General features: G+C 40.9%; 1 protein-coding gene across 2 annotated transcripts; it reads left to right on the forward strand.

Moving 5' to 3' along the window:
- LOC144018573 (uncharacterized) lies at positions 1–26988 on the forward strand. 2 transcript variants are annotated; one of them, XR_013283469.1, is made up of 9 exons: positions 1–781; positions 1156–1284; positions 1862–2009; positions 2921–3125; positions 3213–3516; positions 14922–15032; positions 16567–16837; positions 16915–17582; positions 18262–26988. XR_013283469.1 is itself a non-coding variant. In XM_077520884.1 (8 exons), exons 2-8 carry the CDS (start codon positions 1268–1270, stop codon positions 17098–17100), a joined length of 1242 nt encoding a protein of 413 aa, XP_077377010.1. In that variant the 5' UTR covers positions 1–781; positions 1156–1267; the 3' UTR covers positions 17101–26988. The 2 variants fall into 2 exon arrangements, 1 of the variants encoding a protein (XP_077377010.1); XM_077520884.1 differs by having other exon boundaries at positions 16915–26988.

Genomic DNA, 26988 nt, shown 5'->3' on the forward strand with positions numbered 1-26988 from the left:
TTATCCGTTTTCTCCATTTTCCATTTGTGCACAAAATCGGAAAATGGAAAACGAGTCGTTATCCGTTTTTTCCATTTTCGTTTTGGAAGGAATATTGAGAAAACAAGTCGTTTTTTCGTTTTTCCACTTCCCGTTCTGTTTGGAAAAACGATTGAACGAATCATACACGGATTGTTCTCCCTAGGCATTTATTTGTTTCCCGTTTTTTAAACCTGATAATTATTTTACGGTTGAAACACTGAAAATGTTTTCCAATGTTATTTTTAAACTGTAATTCAATCAATTGCACAACTAGAAAAAACGGAAAACGACTCGTTTTGCATTTTCTGATTTTGTGCACAAACGGAAAATGGAGTAAACGGATAACGGGCGATTTGGACGGTTTTATCCAGTTTGGATATTTTACTTCACGCAAGCTGCTTGACCCGGAAGCGATTTTTATTTATTTATTTATTTTTTAATCTGGCTCGCGGTCTTGAGCTGCTTTAACTCGTGAAGGAGAAGGAGAAGAAGGGGAAAGAGAGAAAACAATTCGAAGATCGGAAAGAAGACGAACAAACTAATAATGGCCCGATTGTCGGAGGACAATGCTGCCTTAATATTTCAACTTTTTGAGGCTGGAAAGACTCATGCCGAGATTTCCAGCGCACTTCAGCAGTTGCATGTCCCCAACTGTTCGCTTCTGTCTGTTAGAAGGTTCTGCCATCGACACAGACTCACCCGAAAAAGACAAATCTCAGATACAGAATTGGAAATGGCAATCATGTCTGCAATTGATAAGGTAAGTTTTTTTTTGTTTTTTTTTACGTACAATGGTTTATTAATTTACTTGGTTTGTTTTGCTTTTGGCATTAGATATTTTGCCCAGAACTGTTTGGCGGGATTGGGCAAATTGACAGTGTTTCAACCTGTGAGAAGTTTTCGTGCATATGCTGAGGGAGGCATGAACATTGACAGAGACCTTTCGTGCTCTCTGCTGATAGGCTACGTCATAACATTAAACGTTACTTGTCAAGTTTATTCACACAACCATAACATAATGCAGTAATGACGATGACATTGAATACCTTGAAACTGTACTCAAGCTTAGTGCGCGTGTGTAACCGGACTACTAATTTACAAATTGAATGGCAACTTAATGTTCTGTTTTGACAGACAGGTCCATTCTATGGACGAAAATTCATGACAGGATTCTTGTCATCACTGGGGATGCAAGTGGGAGAATGTCGAGTGGGAAGGATTCTTAAAGAGGTGCACCAGCCCTATAATGAGCTGCGTCGCCAGGTAAGTCATCTACAATAATAATTTGAGGAAAAAAATGGCATAACTAATGAATTCTTTCATTAAGAATTGAAAAGTATACATATTATTAGTCCATTCATTTATTTACATTTGATTATTTTTATGACGTCTATCTCTAACATGTTAATCAGCTTAGAATTGATTATTACTTGTTTTCGGGAGCACTAATCTGAACCCGATTCCTTACCATGCGGAATATATGGGCCACAAACTCCACCTTGACCAGAATGAGAAACTAGGAATGTTTGGAGTGACGCACGCCTTAGCTATTGATGGATTCAGCAGCAAAATTGTTGCTCACTTCACAATGCCTGTGAAGAACAACCTTATTATTTATGAGAATGTTTACAGGTAATTCAAGTGAAGGTTAAAAGTTAAAAGTGCATATGAAACTGGATACATAACTGACACTTTTTTGAAGTTCCTGTACATCAGTACTAGTTTATTAGCATCAGTACATGCTTCATGTACTATGTGAATTAGAATATGAAATAAATATTGAAATATTCCATCTACATATTTTATGTATTCATTGAATCTACTCACTTCTCTATTACAGGACAGCAGTTGCCAATAATGGCATGTGGGACCAGCTCAGAGTGGATCATGGCAGGGAGTTTTATTTGACCTTGTACATACAAGAAAAGTTGTCGCAACACAGACACAACACCAACAGGCTGCCTTATGTGCAGACAGTGTCTTCAAGGGTGATTTTTTTTTTTATTGTTTTTTAATCCTATAGATATACAGGGTGACCAAAAACAGGACTCAACTTTTGACAGGCTTAATTTGTTTTATTTTTTTTAAAAACATTTTTCTTTTTCTTTATCGAGTAAGAGCAACTGTAGCTATATGTACTTGGTGTTCAGAATATCATATTAAACATGATAGTCATTGGATCATTTTTCTTCATTCTAGAGCAGGTGCTCCAGTGGATGCCATTCTGCTCTGTGCATTTCTTGAGGTGCAGCACTCAAAACAACTTGCCCAAGACACCCTTAAAAAAAACAAACCGAGGAATGGTTGTTATCTACTCCCTGGTGAGTTCTTTGAGATCATTGATGGTCCTGGGTCACCTTACATACACTTGGTCCTTCAGGCAGCCTAAAGGGCAAATTTGGTGACTAAGATCTGGGTTGTTAGATACCCACTCAAAATCAGTCTTGAGAACGATCACACGGCCTCTGAAGTTCTGTCAGACAGTCTTAGGCATGCTGCATTTTGCTGTGTCGATTGTATGGAGGGAGGCCCAGGACCATCAGTAATCTAAAATAAATCATCAGGGAGGAGTTAAGAGCCATTCCCTGGTCTGTTTGTAAGGATGTCTTGAACTTTATTTGAATTTAAATTTTAAAAAATGACGCCAATCAAAAGTAGAGGTCTGTTTTGTGAGGGAGGGGTTTGTTTAAACCTGTATACAAATATAATTAGCAACTTTAAAAATGTCCAAAATGTAATTAAAGTGAAAAATAGTTAATACATTTATTAACATTTATATTAGTGTGAAAAAATATGCTTGTACGCCTCTTATGCACAAGATAAACTTCTGATTGTTTAAAAAAATAATAATTTTGTTCCAATGATTTCGAGTTTGATATTGCTTCTTGTGTGTCAATAGAACCTTCGAGTGGAACGAATTTGGCCAGAGGTCAATAATCGGGTGAACTATCCCCTAAAAATGGCCCTGGTTCATCTACTGGATCAAGAATTACTTGATATGCAGGACAATTTAACAAAATTCTGTGTATCCAACTTGGCATGTCAAGTGAGTCGAGTTGGTCTTGATAGAGTTGTTCAGTCCTGGAATGCCCACAGGATCCCAGGTAGGTCATGATGGTCAGTGAATGTTCAGAGCCACAAAACATTGAACAATATTGTCTAGAACTAAAATGTTTATTTACTCATTTTAGGCAGAGGGATACCAAACCAGCTTGCTGCTGGTAGCGGTCGAGCAAGGATTTTGACTGAGATGCTGCCCAATGGTGCTGAGGCAGCACACATGTATGAACAGGAATTGGGGTCATCTCTGACTTGGGACTCTACCTTTGGCTCTGACCCATTTGCATCAGAGCAACACCGATGTTGTGCGGAGCAGATGTTTGCAGAGAGGTTTCCTGACATTTCTCTTCTTTATGACTCTGTTGTTAACAGTAACCACAGTATTTTTCAGGAGGCACTGTTCTATCTGATCAACGTGACTGAAAGACATGTGAGGTAAATGTTAGGTGGGGATATGTTCATGGTGCACATTTGTACAGCAAGTTTGTGGAAAAAAATGATTGTGCACGATCAATTACAAATAAACACAAAGTTCGATTAGATCTCTGCATATTCTTTTATTGTCAAAATTCTGACAAGTGCAAAATGTCCCTGAATTGAAGGCCACGCTAATGTATAGTATGGGAGTGCAGTGTTGCAAAAAGTGCTTTTAAGATAAATGTTAACATTCAATAAAACTCACTGTAGCCTTGACAGCCCTCTATGAACCTAATTCTCAAAAAGCCAGTGAGGATGTACAGCTTACTCAAGTTCTTGAAACACGTGCTTTTAAAATAGCAGCTATGAACGAATACTGAAATCCAGTCTTCTAAGTTAAACTGAGAGGCCATCATACCTGCCTCATCTCTACTTCTCAACATTTAACAACTAGGACATAGACAATGTTCGAAAAATACACTGCTCTTATGAACCATACAAACAAAGAGTTGTTGCCACTTTGAGACAGAACAAACATTAATAGTGGCCTATGTATGGGCACGGGTGGCATGGTGGTTGACTGGTTAGCACATCCACCTCCCAATACTGAGGTTGTGGGTTCGAGTCCAGGTTCCGGCCTTCCTGGGTGGAGTTTGCATGTTCTCCCCGTGCCTGCGAGGGTCTTTTCCGGTTACTCCAGTCTCCTCCCACATTCCAAAGACATGCATGGTGGATTAATTGAACACTCTGAATTATCCCTAGGTGTGGTTGTGCGCGTGGATGTTTGCTTGTCTCTGTGTGCCCTGCGATTGGCTGGCAACCAGTTTAGGGTTTACCCCGCCTACTGTCCATAGCCAGCTGGGATAGGCTCCAGCACCTTTCTGACCCTTGTGAGGAGCAAGTGGTTAAGACATTGGATGGATGAATGGGCACCATCATTTACACGAGGCACATGAAAACAGCCGTTGATTTCTTACCATGTTTGCTGTAGGATAGCCTCAACATTAGTTTCCCATCTATCAACACAGTATCTGAAAAAAAATAATATGAATAAATAGTTTATTTAATAAACACTGATTGAAATACTGCAATTGGCTAGCAACCAGTTCAGGGTGTACCCCGCCAACTGCCCGAAGCCAGCTGGGATATGCTCCAGCACTCCCTGCGAGCGACCCTTGTGAGGAGCAAGCGGTTCAGAAAATGGATGGATGGATGGAGTGATGATTAAAATAAAACAATCTGCTTAAGACATCTCATCAACTGCCTTTGTAATATATTCTTTAAAAAAATGTAAACCTACTTTATGGACACCCCCCACCGTGAGCCGGCACCTTACCGTGGTGGAGGGGTTTGCGTGTCCCAATGATTCTAGGAGCTATGTTGTCTGGGGCTTTATGCCCCTGGCAGGGTCACCCATGGCAAACAGGTCCTAGGTGAGGGGCCAGACTAAGCTCGGCTCAAAGACCCCTTATGATGATGACTAAAAATGGATCATGTTTTCCCTTGCCCGGATGCGGGTCACCGGGGCCCCCCTCTGGAACCAGGCCTGGAGGTGGGGCTCGTTGGCGAGCGCCTGGTGGCCGGGCCTGCACCCATGGGGCCCGGCCGGGCTCAGCCCGAAAAGGCAACGTGGGTCCCCCTTCCCATGGGCTCACCACTGGTGGGAGGGGCCAAAGGGGTCGGGTGCAGAGCAGGCTGGGTGGCAGCCAAGGGCGGAGACCTTGGTGGACCGATCCCCAGCTACAGAAGCTGGCTCTTGTAACATAGAATGTCACCTCTCTGGCAGGGAAGGAGCCTGAGCTGGTGTGTGAGGCCGAGAAGTTCCGAGTACCCACCCTTTTTGGAGTCCTTGGAGGGTGTGCTGAACGATCACACGGCTCACGTGGGCAATGACAGTGAGACCTGAACACCATGTTCAAGCATAAGGGTGTCCATATGTGCACTTGGCACCAGGACACCCTAGGCCGCAGTTCGATGATCAACTTTGTCGTCGTGTCATCGGATTTGTGGCCGCATGTTTTGGACACTCCGGTGAAGAGAGGGGCGGAGCTGTCAACTGATCACCACCTGGTGGTGTGTTGGCTCCAATGGTGGGGGAAGATGCCGGTCCGACCTGGCAGACCCAAACGTATTGTGAGGGTTTGCTGGGAACGTCTGGTGGAATCCCCTGTCAGAAAGCGCTTCAATGCCCACCTCCGGCAGAGCTTCTTCCTTGTCCCGGGGGAGGCGGGGGACATTGAGTCCGAATGGGCCATGTTCCACGCCTCCATTGTTGAGGCGGCCGATCGGAGCTGTGGCCGTAAGGTGGTCGATGCCTGTCGCGGTGGCAATCCTCGAACCCGCTGGTGGACACCAGCGGCAAGGGATGCCGTCAAGCTGAAGGAGGAGTCCTATCGGGCCTTTTTGGCCTGTGGGACTCCGGAGGCAGCTGACAGGTACCGGATGGCCAAGCGGAACGCGGCTTCGGCGGTTGCTGAGGCAAAAACTCATGGGAGGAGTTCGGTGAGGCCATGGAAAACGACTTCCGGACGGCTTCGAGGAAATTCTGGTCCACCATCCGGCGTCTCAGGAGAGGAAAGCAGTGCACCATTAACACTGTGTATAGTGGCGATGGGGTGCTGCTGACCTCAACTCGGCACGTCATGAATCGGTGGGGGGAATACTTCGAAGACCTCCTCAATTCCACCGACACGTCTTCCTTTGAGGGAGCAGAGTATGGGGGCTCTGGGGTGGGCTCTCCTATCTCTGGGGTCGAAGTCACTGAGGTGGTTGGAAAGCTCCTTGGTGGCAGGGCCCCGGGGGTGGATGAGATCTGCCCAGAGTTCCTAAAGACTCTGGATGTTTTGGGGCTGTCGTTGTTGACACGCCTCTACAACATCGTGTGGACATCGGGGACAGTGCCTCTGGATTGGCAGACCGGGGTGGTGGTCCCCCTTTTTAAGAAGGGGGACCGGAGGGTGTGTTCCAACTGCAGAGATCACACTCCTCAGCCTCCCTGGTAAGGTCTATTCGGGGGTGCTGGAAAGGAGGGTCCGTCGGGAGGTTGAATCTCGGATTCAGGAGGAGCAGTGTGGTTTTCGTCCTGGCCGTGGAACAGTGGACCAGCTCTACACCCTCAACAGGATCCTCGAGAGTGCGTGGAAGTTCGCTCAACCAGTTCACATGTGTTTTGTGGATTTGGAGAAGGCGTTCGACCGTGTCCCTCGGGGAGTCCTGTGGGGGGTGCTTCGGGAGTATGAGGTACCGGGCCCCCTGATACGGGCTGTTCGGTCCCTGTACGATCGTTGCCAGAGTTTGGTCCGCATTGCCGGCAGTAAGTCGGATTCGTTTCCAGTGAGGGTTGGTCTCCACCAAGGTTGCCCTTTGTCACCGATTCTGTTCATAACCTTTATGGACAGAATTTCTAGGCGCAGCCGAGGCGTTGAGGGGGTCCAGTTTGGTGGTCTCAACATTGCATCTCTGCTCTTTGCAGATGATGTGGTGCTGTTGGCTTCATCAAGCCGTGATCTCCAACTCTTACTGGAGCGGTTCGCAGCCGAGTGTGAAGCGGTTGGGATGAGGATCAGCACCTCCAAATCTGAGACCATGGTCCTCAGTCGGAAAAGGGTGGCGTGTCCTCTCCGGGTCAGGGATGAGATCCTGCCCCAAGTGGAGGAGTTTAAGTATCTAGGGGTCTTGTTCACGAGTGAGGGCAGGACGGAGCGGGAGATTGACAGGCGGATCGGTGCAGCGTCTGCAGTGATGCGGACTCTGTATCGGTCAGTCGTGGTGAAGAAAGAGCTGAGCCAATAGGCGAAGCTCTCGATTTACCGGTCGATCTATGTTCCAACCCTCACCTATGGTCACGAGCTGTGGGTCGTGACCAAAAGAACGAGATCCCGGCCGAACTGGGTTTCCTCCGCAGGGTGTCCGGGCTCTCCCTTAGAGATAGGGTGAGAAGCTCGGTCATCCGGAGGGGACTCAGGGTCGAGCCGCTGCTCCTCCGTGTTGAGAGGAGCCAGCTGAGGTGGCTCGGGCATCTGGTTCGGATGCCTCCTGGACGCCTCCCTGGAGAGGTGTTCCGGGAAAGTTCCACCGGCGGGAGGCCCCGGGGAAGACCCAGGAACGCCTTGGAATCCCGCCGGAGGAGCTGGTTGAAGTGGCTGGGGAGAGGGAGGTCTGGGTTTCCCTCCTAAAGCTGCTGCCCCCGCGACCCAACCTCGGATAAGCGGAAGAAGATGGATGGATGGATTTATGGACACCCTGTATTTATCTCTAGGAACTGCTTCTTAATTTTTTACTGGCCCGACTACACAACAGACTATCAGGTGCCCTGGAGCGAGCCCCTCTGGACCTAGACTATCTTCGATTTATAATTTCACAGGACATTGTTGTACTGAGTGCACTATCTAACCAAATCCAGATCCCTCAGCAAGTGTCTGAAGCCCTGGATGAGGTGCCTCGCCTCCTCTCTGCCCAAGATGAAATGGAGCGTCATGTAACGATTCCTGTGGAGAGAACAGAAGGTGGCCACCCAAAAATTGTAATATGTACTGAATATGTGTTGGAGCTCCTCAGTATAGGGCTATCTGCGACGTACATTACAAGACTTTTAGGAGTTTCTAGGTGGACGTTGCAGAGAAACATGAACAGCTGGGGTGTGTCTGTTCGGGCCATGTACAGCCAACTGACCGATGATGAGCTTGACAACCTGGTGTCACAAATCCAGTTCTGCAACCCACATGCTGGGTACAGATTAATGATGGGATTGTTGCGGGCACAGGGGAATCGTGTACAGTGGCAGAGAATGTATGCATCGATGCAGAGTTGACACAGCAGGAATTGTGCTGAGAATGTCAGAGTTAAGGTGTGTTGTTCGCAGGACATACTCAGTCCCAGGTCCAAGATCACTAATGCATATAGACACTAATCACAAACTTATAAGGTTGGTAATGTTTTTCAAATCAAAACATATTACATGATTTAAAGGTACACTCAGTATTATACAGTGGCATCAAGTGGTGAAATAAAAAGTCATTCATTAAAAAAAAACAAATGTTTGTGTTAGTAGTAAGTAAAAAGATATGTTGTATCGCATAAACATACTTTTTTAAAATATAACGGTAAGTATATAAATCACTAATTATTTTACATGACCGCGCCTCGCCTGCTAGTGTCCGCCATGTTTCACCGCCATCTTTCTGCTACGGGTGCCGTCAATGACAAATTTCAGCGCTCCATTTCTTAACGCGTTTTTGGAACGCCTTTGCAGATGCACTTCCGGTTTGTATGGCGACCGCATGTACACGAAGAAGAAGAGTTTCCGGTCCCCGAAGAGAGCATTATCAAGCATCACAATTGCTTTGGGAATTTATTTTATTTCAGCGCGACAAAACAAGAGTTTATATTGTAGCCGCATTTGCCAGATGGAGAGAAATGAGGAACAGACTAGGTTTGGGACGTGCCGCTGCCTTCGACTGCTTTCTACTTGACCGGTAAGTAAGAGTACATTTGTGTTTACGTTTTGAGAGCGAGAGAAAAAGTATACACCGTACTAATTAATACGATGTTCGTACCTTTGTTTTACGATCACTGTATCTGTTGATTAGCAACTCCGCACCACTCGAACGATTTCGTTATGTAGCTACTTGCTTTGAAAAAAAAAAAAAAGATTCCCGCTGGCACGTTATATTTAGAGTAAATGCGCAAGTTATAGTGTAATGTAATGTAACTGTGATTTCGGAGGTATATTTGCCCATAACTTCAATGGAGAATCTAAAGCATACTGTATTAGTGGAAGAGTTGAAAATTATTTTCGTTGTGGTTGGTGAAAATAGTGTTCTCGAAATTAATTTTCGGCAGGGAATAGCTTTCTGGACTTAAATGCTGGCTGTAACGTAAGCACTGCTAGAGTCTGAACTCTCTCACTCAAGTGTGTACTGGTCCATTGTGTAATTGGGTGCACAAGAATTTACAGGCTGCTACGTTTTCCACGGAAACTCGACAAGCAAGCAGCCTTTGCATATTCTATGCAGTCAAGTTACTTTTATCTAGCTAATACAATGTTTTGGGCCCAAAAACTAAAGATCTTACCTCTATTTTGAGGGCTTTGTTGGAAAGTTGGTGACATATAGTAGTATCATCAATTATTTTATTTTATTTTATTTTATTTTATTTTATAATTTTGTTTTTGTTTGTGTCACACTAGATCAACAGCCAAACTTGAGGGGTTCCAGAACCATATTCTGATGTATACAAGCATTCATGCACCGTTTAAATACATCACCGACCTGCAAGAAAAAAAAATATCAATGGGAGAGTCAGCAGCCAAATTGGAATGCCCCGAATGAGGACACTTGAATGGAGGACCCCAGAAGGCTTTGGTGTTGTACCACCAGTATCTCCACCTACCATATCTGAGCTGCAACAAACTGAAGTCAGCCGACGTCTTGGTATGTCATTTACATATGGACGGCATTGCACACTACATAACTTTTTGTGTGAAGCAATACGGAATGGTCACATGTACAAGCACCACTTGTTTTACACAGGACCTGCTGACCAGGTGTCTGAAGCCATGGAGTGACTCCTCCCTCACTTTCCTCAGCAAGCCTTTGAAGAATATGATATCATCGTTGGTGGGAACATGCCCTCACTCCAAAACATGTCCTTGTGCAGTCAAGGAGCATGTCAAACTTAATAAAACCAGCAAACATTGAAGTGACTTCATTTTTACTGTCTGTTCACACAATCAATGGACAAGCCTTCCTTAATTTTGCCCCAATAACATCATAAAGTAGGCGAAAAGTAGTGTTACAGATCATACTATGTGTTCGGGAGAGTTTGAGGAATGTTGCAATGTTAATGGGGGACAATGTCAGCACACACACAAAAAAAAAAAAACATCATGGTATTGAGTTAATCAGATATTTTAGCTGTGTACAACACATACCTGCTCTGTACCACTACTTTTGGCCCAAACCTGTATGTCTATTTTCCATATTTTGGTAAATTTCTGGAACAACTGCAATTCATGTAGCTCATTATATTCTAACAGCATTTTTTTTTTTTTTTTTAGTTAATATGTTCATTTCATGTAGACTTTTATTTTACTTTATTTTATTTATTCATTTTCATGTACTGTACCTTACATTCATTGGCCAATGAAGAATTCCTTGTCATTGCAAGCATTTATAATAATTCTCCAGGCTTTTGATGTTTTACATTTCTGGACATGTAAAATAGTGTTAGGTTAGGTGTCGAATGAACACTGCATGTTGACGCCAAAGGAAATAGTATTTTTTTGTTATTCAAAATGTACAAATTAACACACAACAACAATATACAAGTTATACAAACTACAACAAGTGTCAGACATGGACTAATTATATGCCAGGTAAAAAACCTTTGTATTGTCCTCGAGGAGCTGGGAAAGTGTCACTTATTTGCCACAAGTCACCAAGGTGCTGCAGTCTGGGATCCAGGTACAGGAAATCACGGTGGTGCTGATGTGTCAGCAATGTGTCAAAAAGTATTTCTTGGTGTCAGTCTATCAGCTGGACTTGGATATCTTCATGTTCCTCCATGGTCATTTCCTGTACGAGTCTCTGCAAGAAGGTAACAATTGTATGTCAGATGAGGTACCAAACAATGAACTGAAAGTCACTGAGCCAATGAAGTACATTATTACATGAGCAAGACTATTTGTGAAAGCCATGTAAATTCCTGCACATCGAAGTACAAGGAAGCTGTTGTATCTTCAATCAAAACTAATTAAATAAACTTCAATTCAAGGACGCATCTGTTGAGGAAGGACGCATCTGTACTTGCTCCTGCACTCGCTCGTGAATCTAACTACTTGTTGATTTTTGCATTGGGATTTTTAACTACATTGTTGCAGAATGCCTGGCGGAAAAAGAGCTGACGAGATTGAGGAGATAAAATCTTCTCTTAAAAAACTCAGTGGAATGGTTGCCGAATTACTGGAAATGAAGAAGAGCATTGAGCCACTTCTTCAGGAAATACAGCAATTGAAGAAAGAGACACAGGAAAAAGATCGACGCATTGTTGCCTTGGAACAAAAAGTGGATGATTTGGAACAAAATCTTCGTATCAACGATGTGATAGTCACCGGTATCAAGATCAAGCCGCGCCGTGGCCCTTTGAGAGCTGCGGCTAGCACGAGCACGGAAGATTCTGACCAATATTCAGGGAACGAGACTGTGGAACAGCAAGTGACACTTCAACTCAGAGATTTGGGATTAACTGTTGATCCTGCGCACATTCAGATGTGCTTTTCGCTTCCAACTGGAGGGACACGACCACCGGCAGTTCTGATCAGGTTTGTTGACAGAAAGAAAAAGATTGCTCTTCTGAGAGACCGTCACAAGCTTCGTGGGAAACATGTCTACATCAACGAAAACCTCACCAAACGAAATGCTGACATCGCCAAAAAGGCTCGACAAATGAGAAAGAATGGACTTATCGAAAGCACGTGGACAAAAGACTGCCGAATTTTTATTCAAACTAAAGATAACTCTGGTCAACTAAAAACACGAATCGTGAAAGGAGCTGAGGAATTGGCAGCGCTTGAGAGACAACAGTAATTCACAATATCACAACAACAACAACATCACTAATTACCCAAAGCTGGAGTTGTATATGATTACTTGCTGACTTTGCCAAGGCTAACTCTTGTTTATACACCTGCATTGATAACATGTATTGCTGTTCCCGTTTGAATCTAAATATTGTCTGGCTCGAATTCCGTTTGGACATTTGTTCTAACAGTCAAGGCTACATGATAAGGCTGTATTGTGGCTCCAATGAATCTGCTGTCAATACGCAAAATGGGGGTTGGTGGTCTGGTTCCTGGAATGCAGCTGGCGTGGGCCGCTCTGCTGGGTGAGCTAGGCTGGGCAGCGCACAGGAGTCATCAGATCCACAACATGCTAGCAACCAGTGGTGCTACCTGACCAGAATCGAGTGCTGAAATTGCTTGAAAGCAATGGGCCGAATGCAAGCCGATCTACTCTTCTGGAAAGCACGTGTGAAAGCTGATCCGAGGTCAGCGAAGACCCTACTGGTGAAAGAGAAGAATTGCGCTTGCCTTGGCTGCTCACCTAGCGGGGTGGGCTTGCTGGTGGCGTCTGGGGACCGACTCACCAGTTCCAAATGACTGGGACTAGCCACAATCTACACACGGAAATTCAAGATGAACTGAGCGAGCAGTGTCTGGGATAGTATGGGATGGATAACGATAAAAATTAATGACTATTCTAAATAATGTATATGATTGATGCATTATAGTAATGGGTCGATGGGGACGGGTCTCGAATAAGCTTCGGCTTCTACCCGTCAGCCCTTCTTTCGGATGTCAATGTTGCAAATGATGTGATGTGATTGATGTAAACTGTAATGTGTCCGAAAGGAAAAAATGAATAAACTAAACTAAAACTAAACTAATTAAGTTGCTTAGTGATATTTATTAGGTAAAATTGTTCAACATGGTGACAAATCGAAATCTGAGTAAAGGGTTTCAAATGTTTTTGTAAGCAGCACTTTTCTGAGTGGTTAGTAGCAACAAGACACGGGGGGAATTACGAGTCTGAGTTGCAGATGTGTAGTTCAGTTAACACCATTATTTTTGTACGATATACTAAACATATCAGCAAACGATGTAATCTAAATACCACATATTCCAAGCAAAGGTATGTTTTGAGCCATTCACATGCATGCTCGAATGGAATTATTTTTCCATGATGACATAATTGTACGTTACGAGACACCGCGTTCTCTTCCGCGTTCTCTTCCTCGTCGTCTCCCTCGCCCCCTCCTCGCCCTCTTTGAGATGGTCCACATGTCTATAAAACATATAACATAACTGTGTGTTCTCTGTTGCATGGTTTAGTTGCACTAACAAATATGAACATAGATAGCCATTATCATTAGCTGACGTACAGTATTTCCTAACAATGCCGACAAAAATATTAATTCTGAAATTAAATGACTAAATCACAAATATTAGGGATCTGTACAGTATGTCTAACAAATGCAATTCACTTACGTCATCACTCGAGGGAATACCAGAAGTTGTTTGCGTTCTGTTCCGGTGAAATTGGTGGTAGGCTGTTGAAGTAGGGTCTCTCTGGGACGCCGTAGTTCGTGTGCTTAAAATCATTGCATTATCTTGTTTGACCGATAGATGGCGGTCGCGAGCTACACACTGGGGCTTTAAGTACCGGTATGTACACAGTGATAATACCAACTGTTTTTCTTCATCTCAAATTTCAATTAAGGTACAATATGGTGATATTTGGAGGAATCAATGGCTTCTCAAGGAAGGTATAAATAATTTGATATTCCCTTTTAATTAAACCCATAGGTAGAATCTTATTTTTAAATGCCTTGGTCAGAACCATCAAAAAGCCCAAACGGATCACAATACTGCCTACGGGCTCCACGTCTAAACTTACTGTTCGTCTCTGTGTACCCTGGATTGGCTGGAAACCAGTTCAGAGTGTACCCCACCTATTGCCTGAAGCCGGCTGAGATAGGCTCCAGCACTCCCGTGACCCCTGTGAATTAGCGGTTAAGAAAACTAAACTTTTTTAGCTTTTTCTACACTTTTTGTCATTGCATCAGTTAAGATTGTTTTTGTTTCTTTTTGAAGACCTGCAGATTGTAGTAATAGTTTAGGGTGGCTACCTGAGAAATCAGTTTCATTTTCTTTGGAAGCACCTTTACATTTGTAACATAACAGTTCTACAATACTCTTGCGAAGTGGCATTTTAGTTGTAAAGCTTTTATTGCACTTACAGTAGCAAAACAAAACTCTTTTCACCATTCCTATACCTATGTCACCAATAAGTAGTGAGTTTATGCTAAGACTCTTCATCTAAGAGATAGATTCTATGTTTTCTTGACATTTTATAAAGGCTAATTTCTTATGGTATCTCTTAAACAGATGCAAGGTAGAGAATTACATATTCTCAAGTTCCATTACACCAATTGCATTAAGAGTATTAGTCTTGCATTTTACCTTTTTAGATGTAATCCTGTTTTAACAACTACATGACTGTTAGGGGTTATTGAAATTGAATTTGTTAAGAGCTTTGAGATTGCCACTTAAAAATGATAATTTAACCTACTTCGTTCATTTGAAAAATAAGTACAGTTGTTTGACCATTCTGAACTTCTCATATAGATAATGTATCTTGCTGTTGCAAACAATAACAGAGCCTCAACAAAGCTTGCCTTCTTCAATGAAGCTGTTGAGAAATATGGGTTACCTCAAAGGTTAGTCAGACATCATCTAGTCTAACCTACCCTTAATAATGTCACTCTACCTGCTGTAATCATTGAGTTGTTTTACATTTTTCATTTCAGTAAAGTAAATGCATAATTGAAAACAGTTTACATTTCTGTTAAATTTTATTTTCAAGGGTTCGTGGTGACCATGGAGTGGAAAATGTGGATGTAGCTCACCTGATGTTCTCCACAAGAGGAGTCGGCAGAAACAGCTTCATTGCAGGGAAAAGTGTGCATAATCAGAGGTACTTTAGAAGAAACTTCATTTTTATGGAACTACCACATTCATAACCTTGTATTACAAGTAATAACAAGTAATTAGTAGTAACTGTAATAAAAATAAAAATAAAAAAAAATACGCCAAAATCAATATATTAAAAAAAAAAGAAAAAGAAAAAGAACAGAAAATTGCAGGTTAGACTCATTAAAAATACATTGAAATTGTTATTTTCCATCCATCCATTTTCTTGACCGCTTATTCCTCACAAGGGTTTTTGAAGTGGTTAATGTGGCCACCACCAGCAGCACTTTTAGCCGATTTGAGAAAAAGAGCTTATATGAATGAAAACTTGACTCAGCAGTCGATGGGTGGTTTAGATGCTACTGACGTGGTTGTCTGAGATTGGCCTGGCAGAACATCAGACCTCAGTGTATGTGATTTTAATGTTTTCATCTTGTGGTGGTTTGTTAATGACAAAGTTTATGTTCTACCACTTCCATCAAATATCAATTACATGAAAGACCAAGTAACAGTTGCAATAAGCAGTGGCAACTTACGGTTGTCTTTACTGCCGTTGGTGGACACATTAATCACTTGTAAAACATAAAAACTTGAAGCTATTTACAACACAAATAAGTCCAAGCTACCGTTTGCCAATGTTTTTCGCTTTTAGAATATCGCGTAATGATTTTCAATTTTCATTTGATTTGTAGCTCTTAAAGGATATCCCCTTGAGATGAATCATCTCCTTTTCAAAGGTGACATCCAACACATACAAATAATATACAAAATAAAGGTAAAGACTTTTGCTGTGTTCTTTTTAAATCACCCTTAATTTGTCATTAATTGAAATTATTGGAATATAAGTCTGTGATTGGCTGGCAACCATTTCAGGGTGTACCCCGCCTACTGCCCATAGCCAGCTGAGATAGGCTTCCCCCCTCGCGACCCTTGTGGGGAACAAGCGGTTCAGAAAATGGATGGATGGAATATTTGTTTCATTTAACTGCATTTATCTTTTTTTTTTTTTTTTTTTTTTAACTATTTTGTTGATAATAGAAAATTGCACTGCCAGAATTTAACACAACTTACAATTTAACAAAAGCAAACACTCATTCAAACTAAGAAAATGATAATAGCAACATATTCACTTATAAAATATAAGTACTGTAGGGCTGCAAGTGACAATAGCAGTAATTGAGTCAGATCAATTAAATATTTTGTACCCATACCTTCATTCCATAATGACATTAAATTAAAAATGTACAGTGCAGAAAATGCACAAATTCATCATGATTCAGTTATTTTTGTCATTAGCATGTAAGATCATACCTTTTTAAAGTGAAAGCAGATGTTTGCAAATGTCTTATTTTGAGGAAGCAGAAACCAATTCACTTTAGGGGGGGGGGCATTTGCCATTGAAATGCTGAAATGTCAAGGATACAATTCAAACATGCTCTCAAAATAATTAATCAATTAATTGGATAGCCAAGTAGTGGTTATCTATGTCTTCTTTCATGAAAAAGGGAAGAAAAAAAAATATTACATTGCCTTGACAGAATTGAACGTCTTTGGCGAGATGTCTACACAGCAGTCACTTGCCTCTACTACGCTGTGCTGCACCAGCTGGAGGAAAATGATCTCCTGGAACTGTCCAGCAACATTCACCTTTTCTGCTGCCATTATGTCTTCATTCCACGCTTACAAGCCCAGCTTGATGTTTTTAAAGATGGCTGGGACAATCATCCCATGAGTAGCGAGGGAAATCGTACCCCGAACCAACTGTGGCAAATGGGACTGCACCATAATTTACAAGAGTCTAATGATGATGTAAGTACTTAACATTTGGTACACAAAATGTACTTTACACTGGAAACAATGATTTTTCTTTTTCACATCAACTAAAGGATTTGGACATCCCCTTGATAAACGGGGAGAGTAGTGGCCTTGTGTTCAGCGACACCAACTCTTATGTCCATGTGCCTGAAAATGACTGCCCTTTGACACCCCAAGAACTGGCTGGACTCCGTGGTGCTGTGGATCCAGCAGGACCATCAACATGCATGGGAGTAGACATTATTTGGCTGCACTGAACTGCGCCTGTGAGGCGCTTTCACACCAAAAAGCCCAGGAACTTTGAGTTCATGGTAGAGTCAGTTCCGGGTCCGAAGAACTTGTGAGCGGCCCACGAGTTTGCGTTCACACGGCATGAAAGCAGGCAGGGTAGTTTATTCAAATGAGACTGATGACGTATGTCAGGGGAGGAAAAAAAACAGCACTACCCCGCCTGTCCAGCAAGTGGCGGTACCGGTAAAACTGAATGACAAACAACCAGTGTGACGTTGAAAAACGCGACCTTTGACCCTCCATCGCCATTTGTTATGATACAAGGCATATCATCTTTTCGTTTTCCTTGTCATGTTGTACAGAGTTGTGTTTGCAGCAATTAGAACTTCACGGGAAAGGTTGATGAGAACCATTGGGACCCGCCGTATTACCACATCAAGATGAGAAATGGGCAGGACTTGCTCACTTGGAAAGACAGTCAAACCTGCAAGCACGAAGACGTGCACTGGTAAGGTTTAAACACACAATTATACGAAATTTATTTCACATCGGAATTAAGCTGTAACATGTAACGGAGCTCCCCTTGCAAGGTGGAGAACACGAAAAAAAAAATTAAGTTACAGAGTGTATTAGTGCCTTAAACACATCGTATGACTGGCGCGTTCAGTTGCACGTCTACTTGCGTGTGTCCCCGCGCGTCGGTCATTTGTGGATATTTTGTCGTACTTTCTGCCATGAAAAGGGCAATCGCTGGAAACTGGTGTTTCCTGCCTAGTTCTCGTGCAATTCACGGCAAAATAGGGCTTGATGGCGAGTTGCTGTTCACGCTACATGTACGCTGCGTATTTCATAATACCGTTGGACCTGGATGTATTGTTAGTCTGTCCGCATGTTGTTTTTTTTTCTTTTTTTCTGTTAAACACATGATTGACCGATCCAAAGTGTTGAAATGGCTTGCTTTCTTTGACGATGCACGATTGTTAGAACAAAGGTGCCGGGATTTTGGGAAAAGTGCTGATTTTGGAAGTGTCAGATTGCCACCTCAAGCCAGTGGTTTATCATAGGGCCATAAATTGGTGCATATTCCGCTATTTTAAGGTATTCTGTCATGTAAATCACAAGGCTGTTGCACAAAAGTAATTAATGTAGATATTAACATTTATTAATTTGTTGTGTTTCTGTTTCAGATTTGCCACTTCTACCAATCTGGGTGTGTTCCGCGCAGGGAGTGGAAGAACATCAGAACCTCTGAATGGTGGGACGCTGTAATTATGTTTGCATTACTGTTTGTCAAAAATAAAAACATTAAAAAGAATTCATTGAGCATAAGTTTTTATTCGTGTGGAAAAAAACCCAGAACCACAAAAGTGATATGAAAACAAAAGCATTTATTACTTATGCATTTGGCTTATTTGTGTCCACAAGTCTGTTTAGGACTGCCAAGAAGCCCATTTGGAACTCTCTGTCGTGCCTTTGTTCAACCAGCTCATGTGCCACGTGTTGATCTTCCTTGCGCTCCTCGCTTCTGAGGTCAACTTCCTCCTTGTGCTGCTCGTGTCTGAGTTCAAGGTCCTCCTTGTGCAACTGCATTTCTTCTAAGAACATTGCACTCGTGGACTCCCCCTTCTTTTCATCAAATTGGTGCAGGTATTCCAAAAATAGGTGGTCTCGGTCCCGTGTCCGCTAACCTATAGGGATGTAAATGTACAATGAGTGACAGTAAATACTTTTGATGAGCTTCCAGTTACATGACTTTGAACTTATTGGAACTTGACAAAGGGGCAGGAAACTCTGTTCGAGTGGCGCAGTTTCTGCTTGTGGACGGACCACCCTCGCTTGTACCTTCCTAACGCATCGACTTAAACGGTTTCAACAGATTCGTGCAATGAGTAAGAGTACAGTACAATGATTTAGGTAGGGGTAAAACACGGCACTCACGTTAATGTACTTTCATTTTTCATAGTTACAGAACAGAATATGCCACACTACATTGCCAAATATGGCGGCATGCACTTGAAGCTTTTTTAGGCAATACACACTAGTAAATTTGCAGGAATGTAACTTTTTTTTTCCCTTTCTCAATGCACCATTATGAGTGAAATGAAAATTGTATATGTGAGTATGAGGATTTATTATTGTGTATGCCTATGAATTTCATGTACATACGTTAATGACAAATGCACGCATGTGTTAAGGTGCAATTGTTTACACAAGCAGGATTACAAATTTTCTTTTAGTACATTCCAGTAAAAGAAAATGTGTAGTAAATTAATACATTCCAGTAATGTACTTTTTGTTTTTTTAATGAAATGAGTCAGTAGATATAAAGAATGGGTAGGACTAGACAAGTTTGTAACTTCTTTCTACTCCTTTGAACATGTAAACTATTATGAATGATTGCAATAAGTTTCTTCTTTCTTTTAAAATGTTAACTGCTACTCATTTGTTTATAATGTCCAATAAACAAACAAACACACTGCCTTATTCAACGAAGCAAAATTAATTGTGAGTGGGGTGTTGCTTTAAAAGTTTTAAATGAAGCTTTTGAAGTTATATAAAATGAAATGAAACATACCAGGACTGTTCAGGGAGGCATCATAACTTAAAGGAGAGCACAGAGAAGGTCCAGCTGTAAGTCACAGTACATAACATTATTTTTCTTACGTTTCAGTTTCCCTAGAACTGTTTATGAGTTGTTGTTTTTTTTGTTTTTTTGTTTTTTTATGAGTTGTTAGGTGATGAGGCTAACAAGTTAAAACGTTTTAGTTACGTTGAATGCAGAGCTTTGTATTAAGGAAAAAAAAACCCCCAAAAAACCCGAAGTGGTTGTTTTGCTTTTAACAGTGAATAGTATGCCTAGCTTCCACACGTCCTTTTCACGAAGCTTTTCAATTTCGTCACTGAAAGCAGGGCTATTTCGGCGTTAGCTGCCTACAATACTTTTCGTTTACTAGGTTAATTGATTTAGGAATGATTTCACATTACATGGGCTCGGAGTTGCCCTGGATGCGTGACTTTGCCAAGCTTAAGCTAACATGCTACGCTAACAGTTTAATGCTAGCGCGGTGTAAAAGCCACGTTGCGACCAAGCATCGACCTAAATAAATTTATATACAAAGATGTGCATGAGGCAATTCTGTCTTACCTTCGTGTGTTAGCAAGGCTGTTGGCAATGAATCCTCGCACACTGCCGTGTCCTTGCACATTGCTTCCAGCATGGTGATTGCAGAGTCCTCCTTTGTACTATTGGTGGTACAACCCATCCGGTGGCCGAGAATGTCGTCCAGTCTTTCATACATTTATTAATTTTGCGGTCATTTCCACTGTGGTTGTTGTGGTCCTTGAGTTTCCTTTAGTCCTGTTGGAGTTTCTTTAGTTTTTCCCTCACCTGCTTTTGTGTGTGTAATGTTAACTCTGCTAGCTTCGCGGTTATTATCGTTTCTTGTTGGACTTTCGAAGTGCCGTTGGGTCTCCTCGTCCCATGTTTGCTCAGGAGAGCCTGTACTTCCTCGTCCGTCCACTTCTCGGTTTTTTAATCCTTCCATTGCCGAAATGTTTGAAGAAAAAGTCGTAGCGCCCGATAGAGTATAGTAAAGAAGAAATGGTGGCTTTACCGCGGGAAAAAAAAAAATCATCTAACCAAAACGACACACCTCCTCATCCAGTCAACCAATCATAACACACTAGACAACACGCCCCCACCTTGTGTCGTTCGGGGTACACCCAAATACCCTCCTCATGCCTAGGAACTTAGGTAGTACCGTTCCGACCCCCCCCAGACCCGGAACTGGTTTTGTGTGTGAACGCAAACTTTGGACAAACTCCCCCGGAACATATGGAAGTTCCATCATAAGTTCCTGCGGTGTGAAAGCGCCTATTATGTGTAGGGTCTACCCAAGCACTTCTGGGCTGTTATTTGTTAGAAACAGTGCTGCTGTAAATGACATTTTCTGATTTAGTACTATATTAAGTTTGGATTTTAAAAAATTTTTTTTTAACATTGCTTGTGTGTTTCAAAAAAACTGTTCAAACAATCAACAAGCAGACTCTTTTTTTTTTCTTTTTTTTTTTGTTTCTTTGTAAAACTACAAAGAACTGTAACAATAACCTATCTATCAAAATGTCAGAACTAATGGAATTAGTGACTTTACCTACAACAAACCAAAGCCAGTATCTGTTGTGGCGATGCAGTTGTTTAAATGATCACTGAATTCTCTGTAATTACTGTAGTGGCCAGGCAACTTTAAGTTTCGGAAGCAGGTAGATGACGTGGGATGGTCCGCTCTCACCACCTCCACTTTCATATCTGGCATGGGTATCTCCCATCCCACCCAGAACTTCAGGAGCATTTTAAGATTCTCTTGTGACACTAAAAACAAGCAAAAGAAAAAAAAAATTTGAATCTACATTGTGCATACTATTAACACTCATCAATTAGATTACAGTTATGTTAGTTTTTATAATATTTTTTTTATTTCTTTATCTTTTTGAGAAACTGATTGCTTGAACAGAGGTTGTGCAACACCTAGCAAAATAAATAAATAAATAAATACAATATTGCTGCTGGAGGATGATTAAGAAAATCCAATCACAGATGTTCCTATGAATAACTGATAAAAAATGATGCCTTATAGCATTGTGTATGCTTATGCTTTATACTCATGATACAACTTGTGTTGAGAAACAAGAAAAAATGTTTTAAAATAAAAACACTTAAGTTTAATCAATCAATCAATCAACTTTATTTATATAGCACCTTTCATACATTTAAAATGCAACTCAAAGTGCTGGACATCCATAACACAATAAAATAAAAGAAAGGAAAAAGCCCCCCCATCCCCATGATCGTACCCACAGACACACCCAAAACCCAACAAACACATGAAAACCACAACATGGCGGGGCACAGAAGTACGCTGTAAGGAAAGGCACCCAGGAGGAGTTCATCCACAGTGAGATGGATAAAGACCAAGCATCCCTCTCACTGTGGAGGCTCCCCCATGAGAAAACACTGGAGCTAAAAATTGAATAACTACCAAATAAAAACATTTAAACACTAAAAGAAAACGGTTAAACACGATAGAAAAAATAAATAAATAAAAACAAAGCTACAAGACAATATAGATTAAAATAGTTAAATAAATAAAAGGGGATAAAAAAAATTAAAATATAAATAATAATAAAAATAATAATAATAATAATAAAAGATCAATCAAATGCCAAACTAAAAAAGTAAGTCTTAAGCCTCCTCTTAAAAACATAAATATTCTCTGCAGACCTGATGCTCTCCAGCAGGCCATTCCATAGGTGAGGACCATAGTGGCTATAGGCAGCTTCACCATGTGTCTTGGTCCTCACCTTTGGAATAGTTAAAAGGCCACTGCCAGAAGACCTCAGAAGCCGCGAGGGGTAATAGGGTAAAAGCAAGTCAGATAAATAAGATGGGCCAAGACCATTAAGACGTTTAAAAACTAATAAAAGCACCTAAAAATCAATCCTGAAACGCACGGGGAGCCAATGCAGCGATTTTAAAACTGGTGTAATGTGCTCCCGCCCTCCGGTCCCCGTCAGCACACGTGCAGCTGAGTTCTGAAGGAGCTGTAGGACTGAAATATTCTTTTTGGGAAGAGCAGGGAATTACAATAATCTAAACGACAAGAAATAAAAGCATGCATCAGCACCTCCGTGTTAGCCTGCGAGAGAAACAAACGGACTCTGGCAATATTCTTAAGATGGTAAAAACCGATCTTGGCTACATTTTTAATATGAGGATTAAAAGTAAGCTCATAGTAAAAAATGACGCCCAAATTCTTTACACATTGCGTGGGTTTAAAATCTTGTAGTTTAGGTAAAGGTTTCTCTCTCTGACCTTCAGGACCGATGACTAAAACCTCTGTTTTGTCCTGGTTGAGCTGCAGGACATTTTCTGCCATCCATGACTTAATGTCTAAAATACAATTTAAAAGGGTATCAATAGGCCCCATGTCATCAGGTGACACGGCGATATACAGCTGTGTATCGTCAGCGTAACTGTGGAAGTTGACGCCGTGTCTCCTGATGACTTCCCCAAGGGGAAGCATATAAAGATTAAAAAGTAATGGGCCTAAGATTGAACCTTGGGGAACCCCACATTTAATTTCATGGGTTTCAGAGGAACATGTATCCATACTTACAAAGAAATATCGGTGCGTGAGATAGGAATAAAACCAGTTAAAAACTGTACCAGAGATGCCCACCAGGCTTCTAAGTCTGTTTAATAAAATGTGGTGATCTACTGTATCAAAGGCAGCACTTAAATCCAGTAGCACCAAGACTGTAAGCTTTTTCATGTCTTCATTACACCTGATATCATTTCAAATCTTTAAAAGGGCAGTCTCGGTACTGTGGTTCATCCTAAAACCAGACTGATATTTCTCTAAAATATTATTTGTATCTAAAAATGAATTTAATTGAATAAAAACAATTTTTTCTAAAATCTTACTTAAAAAGGGTAAGTTGGATATAGGTCGATAACTATTAAAACTGCTGGGGTCCAAATTGCTTTTCTTCAGAAGGGGCTTCACCACCGCCGTTTTAAAGGCGGCAGGAAAGACACCCGTCTGAAGAGAAGCAATTGACTATAGTTAAAATCTGATCCTTTCAGCACACCTGCATTTTCGTTTTGATTTTTTAATCTCGTCATTTCTCCACGGGGGAATAGTCTTTAATTTTATAGTTTTGGTTAAAAGTGGAGCTACTTCATCCAAAGTTGTTCTTAAATTCTTATTAAAATTATCAACAATAAAATCACATGAAGCAGGTAGAAAGTCTGCAGGGATTAAAACAAATAGGAAAATCTGCATTTATGCATTACAAAATGGTTAACAAATACCAACATATGATTTACCTGTTCTCACAAACTGACGCAAGTACCCCATTATTCTACATTGACAGTCAATGGAGTAACCATCTTTATCGTCCATCCCAGATTCCTCAGGCCATTTGATTAGGTCCAAAACAACCTAGGACAGCAAATGAACACAATCATTATGGCATCATAGCTGGAATTAAACCAATACATTCCATGTCACAATTTGGTGAATTTCATACTTTTCTCTCTAATCTATACAAATGGTCAGTCCACACGTGGGTGATAATTGTATGACGGTTGATGGCGTGGTCTAAACAGTCTAACAATTAAAGCCGCGTCCTGCTGAGGGGAACAATGTTGATTTTTCGGCAGGCTTTGTTCAAGGTTGTAATTGTTAGCTGAAAATGATTGCAAATCAAAATTTCCTTGGAACAAGGAAAAAACATTAAAAACGGCAAATGTTTGCATAACTGAACATATGCTCACGAATATTTGCTACCTAAGCAAGCACTCTCCCTCTCATTTGGATACATTTGGATGCTTAAAAGTGTATCTCACTGAGCGTCAAAGGCTTGCTTGCAATGAACTGCGCATGTAGCAAGTTTTGCTTTGTTGTCAGTTTTTTATTTCCAAGGTTGCAAAGATGTTCTAAAGCCACTTGCAAACTCTTTTTACGGCCACAAATATTCTATGTAAATCGCAAAGAAATTGTGAATATGTTGAAATTTGGTTGGGAACCATAAATGTTTGCGAGTGTCTGGCAAACCTCTTTGCAACCTTGAACTAATCTCAATGGAAAAAAAGAAACATTTGCTACGTGCACACACCGTTCACCACTCAGTGATATACAGGCAGGCTACGTGCATGTAATTGAGGAGTATACGTGCATTAAATCTTTTTTAAACGTCAACTCAAACTTTATGGAGCCACTTTCATACATTACGATGCAAATAAAAGTGTTGATTAAAACATTCATAAGACAATACAAAGAAAATCCTACCCCCCCCCAAAACGGTGCAGAAGTGTTTACCTCATTTAGCTCCATTAAGCTGTAGAGGAAGACAACAAAATCATTCTTTCTTTAAAGTACAAACTATTGCTGCTATATTTAAAAAAAAATATATAGTTTCAGATATTGACGTGGGCATACAGTATGCATCTGGCATGTAAAAATGATCGCAAAATTGCTATTGCCGTAAAAAATGATCGCAAGACAGGTAATACCTTTAAGAATGTTATATTAAACAATAGTGTTAAGCCTTAATGTTTTCATTTTAATGCTGTTCAAACATAAAAAAAGATTGCAACCTGTTTGTTAAATACAGTGTTGAAGCTTCAGTTCAATACATTATCATACAAATCTTACAGTGTAAATGTACAAGTTTACTGAGTAGTATTTTCTAAATTTGAGGTTTAACAACAACAACAAAAAATCACAAATATCGACTTACAGATTCTTATAGGGATTAATCGGTATCAAATCGAATCATGACCTATGAATCGTGATACGGATCGAATCCGTAGATACTACAATTCACACCCCGAGTACTTGTTTATAATAGACTTTATAATAGACTTTACATCAATCTGATCAAACTTTTCACAATTGGTTAATATTTCGCATTGATATAATATTGGTGATCGACTATATTGTTATGATTTGCGGATTAAATGTTAGACCTAATTGATTGCTTCCGCACAATAACACATTATGGCAATTGCAATCTGATTCTATCCTGCCGACACGTATGACAGTCTCCAAAAAGTAAACTGGTCGTGGCAGTAGGAGTAAATTCCGTCTTCACACCATAAACCATCCAATCACAAAGTAATAGTGTTTGTGTAGTATGTTTTTTGTTATTGTTCTTGACTGGTATGAAATATTACAAACATTTCGTTTAGGTTAGAAAATTAAGTTGCTGCAGTATGTTTGTTATTAATTAAATGTTAACATCTGTTTATTCAATATTCATCACTCAGCTTAAGTTACGTGAACTTCGTGCCACGCATATTCAGCCATTCACAATTGTATGTATGTAGGCTGTGTGCCTTACTCCACTGAATTGAATTAATGAGGAGAGCCATTATCATTGGCCAGGAAAAGAGTAGTCAAATACAATCAAATCCAACAATGTGCAGAATAGACTGAGCTTTGCACTATATTTGAGCTGGGTATAAAAATACAGTCTTTAGACCAAAGATAAAGGGAAAAATGCGACCATAGCTTAGGAAGTAAAATAAGTTGATTTTAGCTATTAAGAAAACATTTTTAAAGACAACTTACATGAGCTCTACAGGACTCAATGTGGACCTGGATCAGGGGCAATGGAACCATCTGGCCACAGGTCATGCATCCATTTTTAGGCATTTTGTTAAACTCTGCAGCATCATAAGGCAGTGGGGTAGTGTCCATTACTTCTTGAAGAGGGACAATGTATAGCACATTTTTCCCATTGCATGATGCAGATTTTAGAGATTTCACAGTGTATCCTTGTGAACCTTGAGCCACAGGATTTAAACGTCTTTGTCCACCACCTCCTTAAAAAATGAGAAAAACAAAGATACAAATTTGAATGGTTTTCATCAAATGATAATGAAAATCATCAACAAACAAAACATACCACCATAACCTTATCAGATATTCACAAATAAAACAATTTCTGATATACGGATAACTACCGGTAGTTTGCAATTCCACTCATCACAAACAGTAATGCCGATTACTTGACTATTTGGTTCATGTTCATCGCAGAATAATAATGCATCACCAACTTGCTGCAATTAAATAACCATCATTAGCTTGTTTGTGGCTCAAGTTGTGCCCAACTACTCAACCCCTCCCCTCTCCTTGTCATGTTGCTGGGCTCAGTATGTTTCTCCTATGTTTCGCAGTGCCTGGTTAACGAGGTATGCGTGTAAGGAATTAGAATCATGCCAAAATCTTGTAAACACAAAAAAACGTGATCTACGTACACAAAATGTGATCTACACACACAAAACATGTGGTCTATGCACACAAACCTCCGTGATCTACACACACAAAGAAGCATATCTTCAATTACAA

The sequence above is a fragment of the Festucalex cinctus genome, chromosome 5, assembly GCF_051991245.1.
Source record: "Festucalex cinctus isolate MCC-2025b chromosome 5, RoL_Fcin_1.0, whole genome shotgun sequence".
NCBI lineage: Eukaryota > Metazoa > Chordata > Actinopteri > Syngnathiformes > Syngnathidae > Festucalex > Festucalex cinctus.

Excerpts from the sequence above, each read along its gene's own strand:
- LOC144018573 (XM_077520884.1), top strand. Across the intron at positions 3,517-14,921 it reads GTGACTGAAAGACATGTGAG|GGTTCGTGGTGACCATGGAG; the intron begins GTAAATGTTAGG and ends TTTATTTTCAAG. Across the intron at positions 15,033-16,566 it reads AAAAGTGTGCATAATCAGAG|AATTGAACGTCTTTGGCGAG; the intron begins GTACTTTAGAAG and ends TTGCCTTGACAG.